The following is a 14,903-nucleotide window of genomic DNA, read 5'->3' as shown; positions in this document are numbered from 1 at the left end:
ATATATTAGACCGCAAAAACTATACTCCATTTTTTATTTTAAGTTGTTTTAAAATATATTTGCACAACTGTGCACTGTTGGAAATAACCGCACACTCTAATTATGGAATGGAAAAACAAAACAAAAAACTACATTTGTTAGGGTGTGTTTGTTTGATGGATTAAAATTATAATCCCGGGAATATCATTCCTAGGAATAGTATTGCCAGGAACTTTATTCCCATCAATGTGTTTGGCAAAATCAATAAAGTTCCTAGGAATATTTTTAAGTTTTATTTAATTAAATTTTAAAAATTAAAAAATTAAAAATAAATGTGTTAAAATAACATGAGAGTGGGAAGTTATGGTTGGTTATTTTATATTCCCATGGGAATATAAGATTCCCATCATTTGACATGGGAATAAAAATGGAGAAATTTATGAACAAAACATATTCCTGGGAATAAAAAGTACCCAGGCATAAACTATCAAAACTTGAAACAAACAAGGGAATATGTGAATTCCAATGTCATATTCCCGGGAATAATATTTGTATCCACGAAACAAACACCCCCTTAATCCTTTTGATTATATTGGTAATGAGTAGGTGTAACAAAAAAAATGAAAAAAAATCGTAAAATAAGAGAAACTAGGATATTGTTGGAGCTAAAACTAAATTACACTATAATAAAGGTTTTTTGTTTTTGTTTTTAAAGAGTGCATGAATATGTGGGTGACCCTTATATAAAAGTTTGAATATATACGTGTTGATAAAATTTATTTACATGTTCTAAGTAGCCGTTTTTGTTTTCATTGAAAGAACAAAGCGAGAGAGACAATTTGAGAAAAAATATATAAAGGACTCACTTAAAAAAATACAGATATAATAAATATAAAAAGATAAATCGATAGTTTATATAAACTATAGATATTTATTAAAAAAAATCATACTCAAATATTTCATTACACAAAAAGGACTCCATCCAAATAGGGGTGGTAAAATGTGTCGGATCTGGTCATTTAATCTAATATTTTTAATAGATTGGTGCGAGATTTTGGGTTAGTGTCTTAAATTGTCCACTCTCGTCTAATCCATTTTTAATATGGGTTGAGGGCAGGACAAAGCTGGTTTTGTCTGTGGATTTTTTTTGTTAAAAATTTAATTCTTTTATTTAAAATTAAAAGGATATTAACGCGGTCTATAGTAGACATTCTTTTAAAATAATCATCATTTCTTCAAATACTAATATTTATTTTTCATATAACCACAAACACCTCATTTTAAAGACATTACTTGATCTCTATTTCGATCTTCATCTTCACTCAAGGTAGAAAAAATCTTTATTGCAAAACATAAAGAATATATTATTTTATCTTTTCTATTACTCATTGTCATTCGAGCCGGGTTCTAAAGCTTTAAGATAATTTTTGCATACAGGAGTTTGTTTTCCATTATGATAATAAAAATTTGATTTGTATTTTATTCTATTTGATGTCTCATTTTATTTTATTTATGACCCTAAAATGCTCAACTAAGTACTTATTATTTGTCTTGATAATTATTAAATAATGAGTATTTGATTTTACTTGGATTGTTACACTTTTGAGATGCTTCCATTGATAAAACTACCGATTTTGATATTGTTGATCTTAATAATAATTAAATAATGGGTGACGACGAGGAGAGATGGTGGAAAATTCCGGAATGCTACATCATTAAATACTTTCTATTGAATAGATTTCCCTTCTATTGAATATTTTAAACCCTAATCTAAAGAGCACAATCATTAAATACTTTCTATGGCAACTTACATTGAACTAGCAGCATGCTAAGTAACTTTTATTCCACAACATCCAAATTTTCAATTATACAAATTATCTTAAATCAAACCACCAAACATATATATCATTTATGGGTTAAGACAAAAAAATGCTTAAAAAGTAAGTGAAGATTCAACTTGTATTATATATACACGCAGTTAACTCAAAAAGTAAATGAATATATTGACACCTAATTAATAGTATTCAAGTTAAACTAACTCATGTTCAACACTTTGAATTTTGAAGCAACTTCATGAAGTAACCAAAAGACCATGAATATTCATGTGCCATTTGTCATTTCTCCACCAAATTCTTTTTCTCTCTCCTTTGCCGTTTACACTTATTTATTCTTCTATTATTCTCATATTCAACTTTTTTTGTATTGTTTTGGTTATTTCAAAAATTTAGTAGCTTAGGAATTCTGAAGGGTATCTTTGAGTCTAAGTTTTTTATTTATGGTCAAAATCTTATTCAAGATTCTGCATGTGCCCTTTTAAAATAAGGCCAATCCATTTCTTACTCAACACCTATACTTGATTTACTAACTTTTATATAGTCAACTTCTGCAAATATAAGATTTCTTCCCTTCAAGTTCTAATCAAACAGTAGTGTGAACAACATGAGAATCAGATATCTTCATCTCAGGCGCAAGGTAAGCCATTGTTCTTCTGTTAACTACTAATTTTGTTATAGCAAGACACTTCAAATCGTATCGTGTCTGATACGTGTCAGTATCTGAAACAGACACGTGTGGATATAGAGTTAATCTAACTACTTATTTGTACAGGCATTTAGGTTGAAGAGGTTTCTGCTAAGAGTTCTAGGCAGAAAGAGAAGGCTTATGCCAGCAAAGAAGCCTTCATGGATGACACCAGTAACACATGGTTATCAAGTGGTGGAGCATCATATGATCATAGATGGTTCAGATTACTCAGATTTTGATTCTATAGTGGTACAAAGAGAGCAAATAGATCAAACAGAATTGTGGTATTTTGGAATCTTTGATCCACTGGTTGGAGACAAGGTTACCAAGTACATGCAGTCTCATTTCTTTTCAAAGAAGCTTCAAGAGGTGTACTTTGAGTAACTATTGTTTTGATTATCTCATAAGCTAGATCTATTCTAATGCTTTCATTGTGTTAACTTAGGCTCAAATATGGAGAAAAAGCAAAGAAATGATGAAGAGAGCTTATGTTGGTGTAAGGGCAAAGATGAGAGAAGAGACATCTAGAATGGGTTCAGCATCTGTTATGGTGATCAATGGAGAAAAACTTGTAATAGCTAATATAGGAAATTACAGAGTTGTTGTGTGTAGAGATGGCATGGCTCATCAGAAAACTGACACATATCAACAATCAGCCAAAAGACATTGGTCTCATAGAATATTTTCAGGTATTCTATACTAAAAAATATGTGTTTGGTTTTGTTAGAACTTAGAATGAATGTTGACTTTGATGAAGTATTATTCACTTCCTAGCATATGAATCAGGAAACGGTGTAGCTACGAGGCATTCTAGCAGCTCAGAACTTGTGATCAGAAGTGAGAGTATTGATTCTAATACTGAATTTCTGATACTAGCAAGCAATGGCATATGGGAGGTAATGAAGAACCAAGAGGCTGTGAGTCTAATAAGTCACATTGAAGATCCACAAGAAGCAGCTGAATGCTTGGCAAATGAAGCTTTAAATAGGATGAGCAAAAGTAACATCTCATGCTTAATCATTCGCTTTGACTGATGTTTCATCCGAGTAGTCAGTAGCGGCCAATAGCGGCGGTACCCCGCTTTAGCGGAGCGGAGGACGACTGCTATGGGAAGAGCCTTAGCAATGCAGAACACTATAGCAGCAACTATAGAGTAAATAGCAGGATAGCGGAGCGGAGCAAAGCAGTTCCCATCCCAGAATCCCCCCCTTCCTTCTTAGTCGTTAATACACTTCAAGAGATTCGCGTGTGCTTTGCTTATGAATGTTTTATGAGTTGAATTATTTGTTTAATTTTACATTAACAGGCATCCCGCTATACGCTATCCTATCACACATTTGGGGCATATGGGTCGAATACGCCGCTATCCAGAAATGATTTCTATGGTGAAAGTTTCACCATATTGCAATCCTGATAGAGTAACACTTTGAATGCAGAATTGTTTCTTACATCACTGACACTTTATTACTTTACTATTGATTGATCATAGTCATAGTCATGTTATTTGTTTACATTGCATGGTTCATATCACTACACATTCCATTGACTTCAACAGTTATATAACAGAAAATATCACGTGAAATGCACAGAGGCAGGCTATGAAGCACGGACACGTGACACCAGTAATAATTTTAAAAAAATGAATAAATTAAATGTTATTTTAAGTGTCGGTGCAAGTGTCCGATACCGACACAAACACGTGTTTTTTCAGAAGTGTCGGTGCTACATAAGTGGCGGCGGGACTTGACATTATTTTATGAGGGACCAAAAAGATACATATAATATAACTATTTATAGCTAATTTATCATCAAACAGATTTTGGCACAATGTTTAATTATCCCAGAGAATCACTTTCAAACATCTAAAAATGAAATGTAAAGTAAATCTCAATACTAATTCCAGTTGTATTAATTGCCTTTGAGGATTGTTTGTTTCTCTGAGCAAGCCAATATTTATTTCTTGTAGTTGTGGGGTAAGAGATTTCTTGTAGTTTATGCTCATAACAAACAAAGAAATTTAAAGACAAGAAAGAATATCATAAATGTCAGCCAAATCCAAAATGTGGAGGGCCACCCAAATCTTAAAAAAGAGGGGAAAAAGCCTCAACCATGTGAGGAAGAATCTACTTGCTACCCCATCCCAAACCTCCCACCCCCCAAAATCCTTTAAAAAAAACTATATTACCATTTTTAACCAATAAAATGAAAAACATAAATTTTGATCAATTAGTTAACACTTTCGACTTTTGAAAAATGCGGTAAGCACTTCATATGTTCCAGATATTTCGAATTTACAAAACAAAAATGCTCAAATATTTGTTCCAGTGAAAGAAGAAGAAAATAACAAAATGTCATCCTTAATCACTTGTGGATATGAATAATGTTAGATGAATATACAAAGATCAAATTTCACAGCAATACATACTTCAGTTATCTTTTCCTCCTCCTCACATTTAGGACCAAAAAATATATATCAAGTAAAGGGTTTCAGCCTGTGACTGCATCAACCTTACCAATAACAGCATCCACTCTATCAAGCCATCTGTATCTTTTTCTCACTGTTTTTTCTAAATGGTGATAACAGCGAAAACGAGCGTGAAGCTGCATAGTAACCACAACCATATTCAAATCAGTAATACTACTATATAGACTATACTATACCGAAAAGGATAGTGATATCTGAAAAGTTGACTCAAGTTCACTTAGTAAATTGAGCATGCATTGAGTGCTTACACTTTTGTTGAGTTGTGCTGGCAGTGGGAGTTTCATCTTGAGAGATCAAATTCTTTAAAGTATTAACTGAAGATGACATGAAAAATTTGATACTCAGTTTATGCACACATAAATATGACCGAAAAAGTAGGACTTAGTTTAACTAACAATTTTAATCTGCTGATGACTTTGATGAAAGCATTACCTTCATTAGAGGAACTGTTAGTTCCAATCTCATCTGCCTCAGAACCATCGACACTGACATTATCTGATTCCATGTTGCGTGTAGTCGGGCTATGACTCTTTTTCCCAAACTTCAGCAGTCGTCTGAACCCTTTTGGTGCTTCCTTTACATGAGGCTTCTCGGTTGCTTCAGGAATCTTTTCAAGTGTTGAGTTCCTGATGTCAGACACACGTGCTTTACCAGTGTCTGCACCAATTGCGGCAGTTTCTAAACTTGTGGGAGCTGCTTTGCCATACTCACTATTTCTTGTACTGGGATCTTCCATAGAAGAAACTCGAGCATATGGGGCACGATATGCTTCCTCAGCAATACTAATGCTGGATGGTTTTGAAGGCTCTTTTTCTGTATTATACATTTTGACCTGCTTTTGGAAGATAGTATATTCAAAATTAGCCAATGCACATCTCATCCAAGAAGATGCATGTAGAATTTGAAGTACATTTTCTTCAAAGTTACGCATGTGATTATATCCAAAATCATAGTACTATATCACATATTACAACAAGCGTATGGAATTTGAAGTGCATCATTTTTATTAATGAAGCACAGATTATAGGAAACATAATATCAACATATAACAATATGGAAGAAATATAGCTGGAATCTAAGGTGTTTGCAATACTCATGTTTACTGTAACTTATTTAAAATAAAACAGGACATGCTTATTAGAAAGTAGAACATTTGTTCTCATCGAATCTAGTAAGTTGTTGTGAATACATACCTCAGTAGATATGGGTTGCAGGTGTGACTGGATCTCCGAGGTTTCTTTATCTATTGTGTCCATGCTTAATGGTGAAACAGGAGCACGAATGGCAACATAATTGGATGTTGTCTCAGTTTTCTCTTTCACTTTAGCACTATCATATTCTTTCATCGGGGCAAAAATAGCAGGCGCGTAAGATTTCTCCTCACACTCAAGCATCACAACAGTTTTCTCAATTACAGGATTGTCATCTCCATCATCAATGGATGAAATTCCCGTTTCCTTTTTCTTCAGCATGCTATTGGTACCTTCTGAATTTGTTGAAGATTTGTTATCATTCAGCTTCTGTGTCTTTACTTTCACTGATGATACATTTTGTACAGTGCCACTTGCTTTAGATGTTCTAACCTTCAGTTCTGGAAGGGCTGCTATTTTGCTTTTATCATGATTCACAATGGCCGAGATCTTTTTGCTCTCCGGTCCATCAGATGCTTTAGCCTTTGATATTGTTCCTGTACTACGTGGTTTAACCGAAGAAGTCTGAGGAATGGAACTCATTTTAGGTTCTGACAATCTTCTAATCCGTGCCATCGATGCTTTAGTATTTGTTGCACTATCACTTTTCTCTAGCTTAGATTCAGGCAAAGAAGACACTGATTGGCTTAATTTGTTTTCATTCAAGTGGTTTCTAGTACTCAACCTGCTGGTTTTTGAGGTTTTCAAAGAATCAGCCGAACCAACAGAAGCAGTTCTGGCGGGGAATCTTTGAAGGGGTGAGGATGGCCCTGGTTCTGAATCACTAAATTTTGAGCCTTTATGAGAGCTTGGTGAAAGTTTTGTAGGAACTTGTCTCTTTGTAACATGAGATGCCGCTGGTGAATGTGAAGTGACTGAGCTACTCTTGGCAGCGATTCTCTTTTGCCTTTCCATCTTTAAAGTTTCTATGCGTTTAATTGCTTCCTCTTCCTAGATATTAGAAGGAAAGAAACATTGTTGTTTAATAAATGAATGGTTTTTCAATTTAATGTAACTAAAAAACCATGTTAAGGTCCTGTAAACAATTTTCACATCAATTTTAAGCTAATTGTATGACATAGAAACGTGAGTGTGTTACGGGAGTAGGAGTGAGTACCTTCTCTTTCTTCATTTTCTGGAGATCAGCTTTGTAGTTTCGTAAACTCTCAGCACGTGCCCGTGCTTCTTCCAAAGGACTAAGTTTAGAAGGCTTCCCTCTCCTTATTGGTCCGACGCTCTTTCTTTTATCAGAACTATTTGGAGTAGTTTTTGATTTTGGCTCCTTATCCGGCCTCTTAGATCCTGGTTTAGCATCGGCCAATACCTCTTTGTTTTTATTTTGTAAAGCACCACCAGCTTGGGCCTGCATTTCATAGTCTAAAGCAGGGTCGTAACTCATTGACCCCCCTTCAGCTCCTCGTTCCGGCATCATGCTTAATACATCTAGTTGATAATTCAAACTGTCGATCCCATTTAAAGGTTTTTCTTTCTTTTGACCCACCATCGGGAACTCAGAATCTATGTCCATCATGTTTCTCTCAACATTTCCTGCATCATTGACTTGGATTGATCTATGCTCCAACATGTAGGAATCATCATTCATGTCGTGAAACAATTTCCTTTGCAAATTATCGTTTGAATAACCAAGTCCACTGCCGGTAATTTCCAGACCCGAGGAAGGATATGAATTACCTGACTGATTTTCTTGTTTTGAAACGATGAAATCATCACTAGCACCTCTCCTGTAACCGCCGCTTCTTCCATTTGCTTCCAAAGATTGTGCATCATCTATTGAACGACTGCCTTGAACTTCATGCATTTCCCGCCCATTCAAAACTAAAGGGTCATTGACTGAAACATGATTTTTTCTTCTCCTATCATCCACCTTTTCCATACCAAATTGGTCATGGTCAATGGCATGCCTATCTTCATCAACATCTCTGAGTAAGCAATTTTGGAAAGCTTGCCAGTGTCCTCCATCTGCATCCTTTACATGGTCCGTTTCTTCCTTATCAGATGAATTCAACTTCTTCAAAGATTCTTTTCTGGATCCCCTTCTTTTTGAAGTCTTCACAAGCTCCGGATTATCAATATCTTCATCAGTTTCAGAAGCAGAATCTGAATACGATCCACTGCCAGAAGAGTTTTCTGTCTTTGTTATGTAATTGATATTCCTAATAACCACCATGCCAGATTTCTGTCTACCCGATCGGCTACCCTTCTTCCGTCGATCTCCTGTCTGTGAACCTTCCCTCTCCACATCCACTTCATCCTGCAACCTAGATTTTGAAGCTTCTACAGCATATGCTTCTGAATCGGTATTGCTGTGTCTACTATCCATGGAATGCCTTCTAAAACCCATATTTTGAGCAGCAGCTAGTCTAGGATCCTCCATAGGCGAATAATTTTGCTGCATATATGGACTGTTTCCATGATATGTTTGATAGTAGGGTATTCCTTGCACTGGATATGGCTGATAGGCCGGTAGAGCACCTGGTGGAGAATGAATAGGCCAAGGAGGGAACATGTGATGCGGAAATTGACCATGCATATGATCTTGGTGGCCTTGACTGTCCATTGGAGGCACATCTGGAAAAGGGAAAAGTAAATTGTGAAACAAGCTATTATTGTAATTCTATACATTAACTTCTGAGGAATCCATAAATTCATAAGTTCATAGTGCTCTGGAAATTGTAAGGTACCTGAACTTGATTTCCCATTGTTCTCCGAGTCCAATTCAGTATGGGATGCAAAGGGCGAATTGGGAAGTATAATGCCAGAACCATTTAATGCGGTGAAGTTTGGGTGGTTGGACATCATTTCAGCAGCTTCAATTTCAAGCCATTGTCCATTTTCATGTTTTCTTTTCCAAAGATCTCTAAATTTTGCAGATGCATCCCTGATAAGTGACAAAAATCAATATCAGCACGATTGGCCAAATGTCACACGTTACAGGTCAATGGGAGAGAGAACACAATTGACCAATTAAGGTCAATATGGTTTATGAAAAAACGGAGTTCTCTTACATCAATCGAGATGCTCCAAAGCATTCAGCAAATGACATCAAAGCAGGTATATAATCAATCTCAAAACCAGCAGCAACAGCGCGTGCAAATGCCATGCCTTGCTCTTTCTGCAGCACTGATTTCCGCGTCTCTAGGACTTTCAAAAGCTGAACTCTGAGAAAATGTGATAGTATTGAATAAAACATGTTAATAATCTGCTTCAGATAGTGAAAAGAAGCTTCATAGATAACGAACAAATTAAGAAAATAACAGCATATTTTATCATATCATAGTTATGTGCAACGCTGAGAAACAAGAAACTCAGTCCAACCGAGCTTTACTTAAAAATTTACAACAGTATAGAAAAACTCGTCCCAATAGTTTAAGCTATGATGGATGAATTAGAAAATAGTCTCTAATTGCATCAGAAAATGGAATTTACTTTGAGTTTCCTTCTGATGTGGCGTTTCCATTTACTTCAGGTAGATGTTCATCAGGCTGAGACATAACCATACAATTAGAATAACAAATTAAGTCAATAAATGAATACGACATTTATTATTGAAGACCTATTAACCTTGTAAAGAACAATCGCTTTCTCCTCGTTAGTATCATGTTGAGCCCTCCTGCCTGTCCACAGCAGCAAGTTTAATAAGTTGTAAATTTAAATCTTGAAATTCTCAGTTGAATACAAGTTAGTAGTTCTCAATGATAATTAGAAATAAACTCGTTCTTTCAAAAGTACCTTCTGTGTTTTCTGAATGTTTTGCTTGGTTTTCTTCCACCTGTAGAAATACATGATTACTGAAACAGTCTTTTACGAGAAGATAACCAACCATACAATAATGCTTGATGTTTTACTTACAGGGCTAATCCCGATAGAATTATTTCCTTGAATTGCAATTGCCTCTTCAATTTGTAAGATTTCAGATTCTGTAGTATACACACGTTCCAATATCTCAGGAGTGTTTACAAAGCGAACAAACCTATAAAACCATAGACGATTTACGACAGGAACTTCAGTCTAGAGATTACATGCAACAGCAACTCAAAAAAGTACTTCAAAAACATTATTCTAGATCATGCGATAATACAAATGATAACGTTTTTGAAGCTAAACCGAACATATTAATAAACCGAAACATTAAAAGTCAAACCTTTCGAGAGTTCCTTTGGTAAACCATGTGGAATCACTGCCATCATCAGGCTCAAGAACAATTGAATAACCGCCCTTGTCCATTTGATCTTGAGCCGCCCTCAAGTGAGAAAGAAATGGATTGAGCAAACCAGAGGCAATTTTCTCTTTCTTTCCATTCACAGTTATAACCAAGTCAAACCTGATTTTTACAAAAGCAGAAACATTGAAAAATCATACACATAAGTCAGTTTTTACAAACAATGTGTAACTTTCATCATCCAGCTTTTACATAAATCAATTAGTAACAAAATCATAACAAGTATAAAAACAAGGGTTTCTCATCTCTCCTAGTTAGTGCACCTTTCTAAAAATTTGCATTTAGTACTTAATCATAAAAACAACAACACTGTAAAATCCACAAAACTTCTAATTTATCACATACAAAATACCCTAACCCATAAAATCTATGATTAAACTTGCTTATAACACTTATGTTGCAAAAACCATATCATGTTACTAGATTCCAATTATACCAGCAAACTTGAAAATTGTAACTTATATAATCCACTTATTTCCAATTAAAGAAATAACCTAAAGTCATTAACATCCTTAAACAAACCCAAGTACACCAAAACCATCCAAAAAAAGAAAACTCCACCTTTGCAAAACTCAAACCTATTCATTAATTAATTCAAAGTTTTCAACAAAACATTCAATTAAACCCATTGACCAATGAACTATTACCTTGTTCTAGTAGGTGTGAGTTGAAAAACAGCCGAATCCAACCTCATTGAAGAATTCACTTTCAGTCACACACAAAAAAAAAACCAACACAGCTTAGACGAATAATCCACCAACAGGGTTCAGAATCAGATTATCAAAAGAAAAAACCAAAACAGTTTCAGTGAAAAAAAAAAGTATTTTTATATATATAGAAGAAAAGAAAAAAAAAAAGGGTTAAGTTTGAGGAGGAACAAAAAAAGAGAGTTAGAAGGTTAAGTTGAAATTGTGAAAGAAAGAGAAAAAGGATCCAAAGATTGTTATTGTTATTATTATTTATTTATTTTCTTCTTCCTCTATGGATTCCAACTCCAACGAATACCTGTGTGAATGTGACAAAATAAAATAATGACGAATTTAAAGAGAATAAGGGTAAAAATGGAAATACATAAAAATAGACACTAACAATTGGAAGCGCCGAGGTTTGACAGTGACACGGTCAGAGTGACAGATCTGTGTTTTGTAGCTTCAAGGTTGTCTCGGAAATTACCATTTTACCTTCTTCTTCCATTGTTTGGTAACCTTTGCGTCCGTTTCATTATTAAAGACTAATTTGCAAATTTTCTTCAAATAATTAAATGATGTCATTGAATTATTATTTTTTTATTTTTGATGTAAAAAAATTAGTATTTTTTTTAAAAAATTTGATATCTAAGTATAGTTGCAAAACTCTATACTTAAAGAGTAAAGAGGATGAGAAGGAATCTACATGTTTAAGTTATGATGGAAGAAATGGACTTTTTCATTCATCACTACTAAGCCACTAAAAGTCAATAATTGAAAATGAAGATTGTTATGCTTTTCCTTGATGCTTCCATTTCTCTTATTAGTTTCTTATTGTAGGAATAATTAATTTTATAATAATGTGTGTTTTATGTGTGAAAAAAGGGACAGAACATTAAGATAATTAATTAGTAGTAGTAGTTAGAGAGAGTTATGCACGGGTAGCCCTACAATGCATGTCACAGGGAACAATCGATAATTACTAATTAGTCCTCAAATCCGACAAAATTATGCAAGGCTATAGAAAATGGTAAGTTAAAATGGTTTGAATTAAAGGTGTAAATTATTATTTTCTTTTTAAATCTAAATAAAAAAAGTCTCTCAATTTAAAGTTCATTGAGATATTTTGTGGGACTATTCCATAAAATTGAAAAGAATTTTATATATTATTTTATAGTTCTCTCACTACCAATTTTTTTCCAACAATTAAAAGATATGAATTGGAGCAGCTTTGCAGTGCTCCTTTATTTCTGAAATCGAAATCGTTTTTCATTTGCATGTGCCTTTCCTTTTTTTTTTCAAAAAATTATTTTGTTCCGACCAATCTAATTGTAAAATAAAAAGGTGTAGGTAAAGAGCTTGCAGTGAAAAGTTACAGCACGCACGTTACACATGTTAGTTACTAAGTGAAATTATTTTATGTGTTCTTGAGTATTGGGATCCTAGAATTCAAATAAAAAAAACAGTATAAATAATTACATATAAAAACTAATGTTTAGTGTTTGTATTCTAGAATTAGAGAGATGTATACCATATGTGTTACTATTCCGAACTGGAATTATATATATATATATATATATATATATATGATAGTGAAAAATCTTGAACGAGTGATATTCATCTTTGATACGGTGGTGTAGAGTGGATATGTAATGTTAACATTCCAATGCGTTTAAGTCGGTTCAAAATTTAATATAAATATAATAAGGATAGAGATTAGAAAAATATTCTTTGAATTTCTTGTGAGATGACTTTTTATATCTTGAGTCGTTTGAAGTAGATTGACATTGATTTGTGTCTTAATTTTTTTTATCTTTAATTTGTCCAAATCAATAGCTATATAACATTCTAGTATTATAGTAATATAGCAAAATTGCACATTGTATACCAATATGAATACATGTATGTGATTCCGTAAAACAATTCACTTAAGCAAAATGCAATGAAGTTCATTTTCATTAATTATGTAAGGTCCTCCTATGTGTTTTTCAAGTTCAAGCCTACTGATTCTCTAACTCTTAATGGAGTCCATATTTTGTGTAAGCGCGGGGAATGGGTGAATTAGGTTTTATGAAATTATTTGATTGTTTTTTAGTTAATTGAAATTTCTAAATTTGTGGTAATTTACTGGTTTATATATTTTTATTGGTTTTGTAAAGAAGACAAAATGTCTAGTTCATTTTCTAGTTAAGAGATATATGATAAAATTGACCGTATATAAAATGCATTAAAAATAAATAACATAGAGATATATCTTAGTTTCTATTTCCAAACAAAAGCGGTTCAGTCTCTTTACACCCTATGAGAGATTTTCACAATTGTCAGATCTTTGTACAAGTCAACCACTAAGACTTCTCTTACAATCTTCTTACAATAACAAAGAAGCACACCACTTTCTTGATTTTCAAACACCAACTACTATGGTGGACTTTGAATCACCCCGATTCAAATAACCTTTCCAACAAATAGAAAAGCAAACTTTCCTATTTGCAACAACCTCTAATAAGTACAACACTTTCTTACATATAAAGAATCACCACACATACGGTGAAATATACAATAGTTTGTATGAAAAATATAAGTGCAGTAGAATTTTGATAGCACGATAAAATTCTAACAGTGTTCTTCCCTTTCCTGAAATAATATGATCAAATGATATATAACTCAAGTGCTCAAAGGAAAAAAATTAAACTTTTTACCTGATATGAAAATTATGCAGTATAAAATTTTCTTGTTAAAGTATTTGAACATGGTAAAAATATGTTAGTAAATAGATAAGTTTGAATTTAAAAATTCCTCTATTTATAATGATCCATGCACCTCTTGATTTTCAAAAAATAATCGTTGGAAAATGATTATGAATAATTGTCATGATTATGAAAAGGTTTATAGATGAAGAGAGGTGACAAAATAATGCAATGTTTCAGTATTTTTCCAAACATAACAGAGGTTAATCGATTACCATTAGAGGGTTAATCGATTACCCTAACTTTAACGTTTAAAAATATGAGGTTAAATGGAATGGGTAATCTATTAGCTTGGTCTCATTACCAAGGGGTTAATCTATTACCCTTATATGAAAAATCAAATTTTCTTTAAACAACAACATGATTAATCAATTATCCATATCTCCCTTGCTATGGGGTTAATCGATTAGTCTTTTGTGGACTTTTCAAAGTTTAACAATGTCACATGTTGTCATTTTGAAAATAATGCATGAAATGAATTTTAAACTTTTTCTTTGAGCATCTAATGTTTATATCATCAAAACATAATGTACCTTAGACTATCTTGAATAAATTCCAAAATTCATAGCTTGATCAAATTAATTTTGTTTAAGCCATATGTTTGAATCACCATTACTAAGATACTTGAAACTTGTCTTGAAACTTTTATTCCATTGAATATTTTCCTTCTTATATATATATATATATATATATATATATGTCTTCATCAAAACATCTTCATAAGAGACTTGTCTTCACAATCTCCCCCTTTTTTATGATGAAAAATCATTGATGATTGTTGAATTTTGGAAAAACTCCCCCTAGGTTGATTATACCCTCCTTAGTTCATGAACCTTTGAATTCCTTTTTGACATTATCAAAAAGAAGTGAAAGATGTGTGAAATATGAAAAAGTATAAACACATACAGGATTCAATTAAGCACAAGAGAATTTATTATCTTCACTATATTATCATATGAAGTCAAAGTCGATATCAATATTGATGCTTATTCAAAACATCTTTCTTTCAATGAAACTTTTAGAATTACCATATCATATGGTCTTGTATCTTGA

At 33.2% G+C, this 14,903-nt stretch overlaps 2 protein-coding genes across 4 annotated transcripts; one reads left to right on the top strand and one right to left on the bottom strand.

Annotated features, from left to right (window-relative positions):
• Window positions 1-2,178: 2,178 nt before the first annotated feature.
• Window positions 2,179-3,952, top strand: LOC127097031 (putative protein phosphatase 2C-like protein 44). 2 transcript variants are annotated; one of them, XM_051035548.1, is made up of 4 exons: window positions 2,179-2,451; window positions 2,587-2,871; window positions 2,948-3,191; window positions 3,277-3,952. In XM_051035548.1, exons 1-4 carry the CDS (start codon window positions 2,419-2,421, stop codon window positions 3,534-3,536), a joined length of 822 nt encoding a protein of 273 aa, XP_050891505.1. In that variant the 5' UTR covers window positions 2,179-2,418; the 3' UTR covers window positions 3,537-3,952. The 2 variants fall into 2 exon arrangements, with proteins under 2 accessions (XP_050891505.1, XP_050891506.1); XM_051035549.1 differs by having other exon boundaries at window positions 2,183-2,451; window positions 3,289-3,952.
• Window positions 3,953-4,843: 891 nt separating this feature from the next.
• Window positions 4,844-11,522, bottom strand: LOC127097030 (COP1-interacting protein 7). Of its 2 annotated transcripts, XM_051035546.1 has the most exons (14): window positions 11,507-11,522; window positions 11,065-11,422; window positions 10,340-10,519; window positions 10,048-10,168; window positions 9,928-9,967; window positions 9,760-9,812; window positions 9,625-9,680; window positions 9,204-9,356; window positions 8,880-9,076; window positions 7,295-8,766; window positions 6,181-7,128; window positions 5,420-5,822; window positions 5,236-5,301; window positions 4,844-5,103 (listed from the first exon to the last, which is right to left on the bottom strand). In XM_051035546.1, exons 2-14 carry the CDS (start codon window positions 11,109-11,111, stop codon window positions 5,036-5,038), a joined length of 3,804 nt encoding a protein of 1,267 aa, XP_050891503.1. In that variant the 5' UTR covers window positions 11,112-11,422; window positions 11,507-11,522; the 3' UTR covers window positions 4,844-5,035. The 2 variants fall into 2 exon arrangements, with proteins under 2 accessions (XP_050891503.1, XP_050891504.1); XM_051035547.1 differs by lacking the exon at window positions 11,507-11,522 and having other exon boundaries at window positions 5,420-5,819.
• Between the last annotated feature and the right edge of the window lie 3,381 nt (window positions 11,523-14,903).

This window comes from Lathyrus oleraceus, chromosome 6 (genome assembly GCF_024323335.1).
Source record: "Lathyrus oleraceus cultivar Zhongwan6 chromosome 6, CAAS_Psat_ZW6_1.0, whole genome shotgun sequence".
Lineage (NCBI taxonomy): Eukaryota > Viridiplantae > Streptophyta > Magnoliopsida > Fabales > Fabaceae > Lathyrus > Lathyrus oleraceus.
This window is presented reverse-complemented; position numbering and strand designations above follow the sequence as displayed.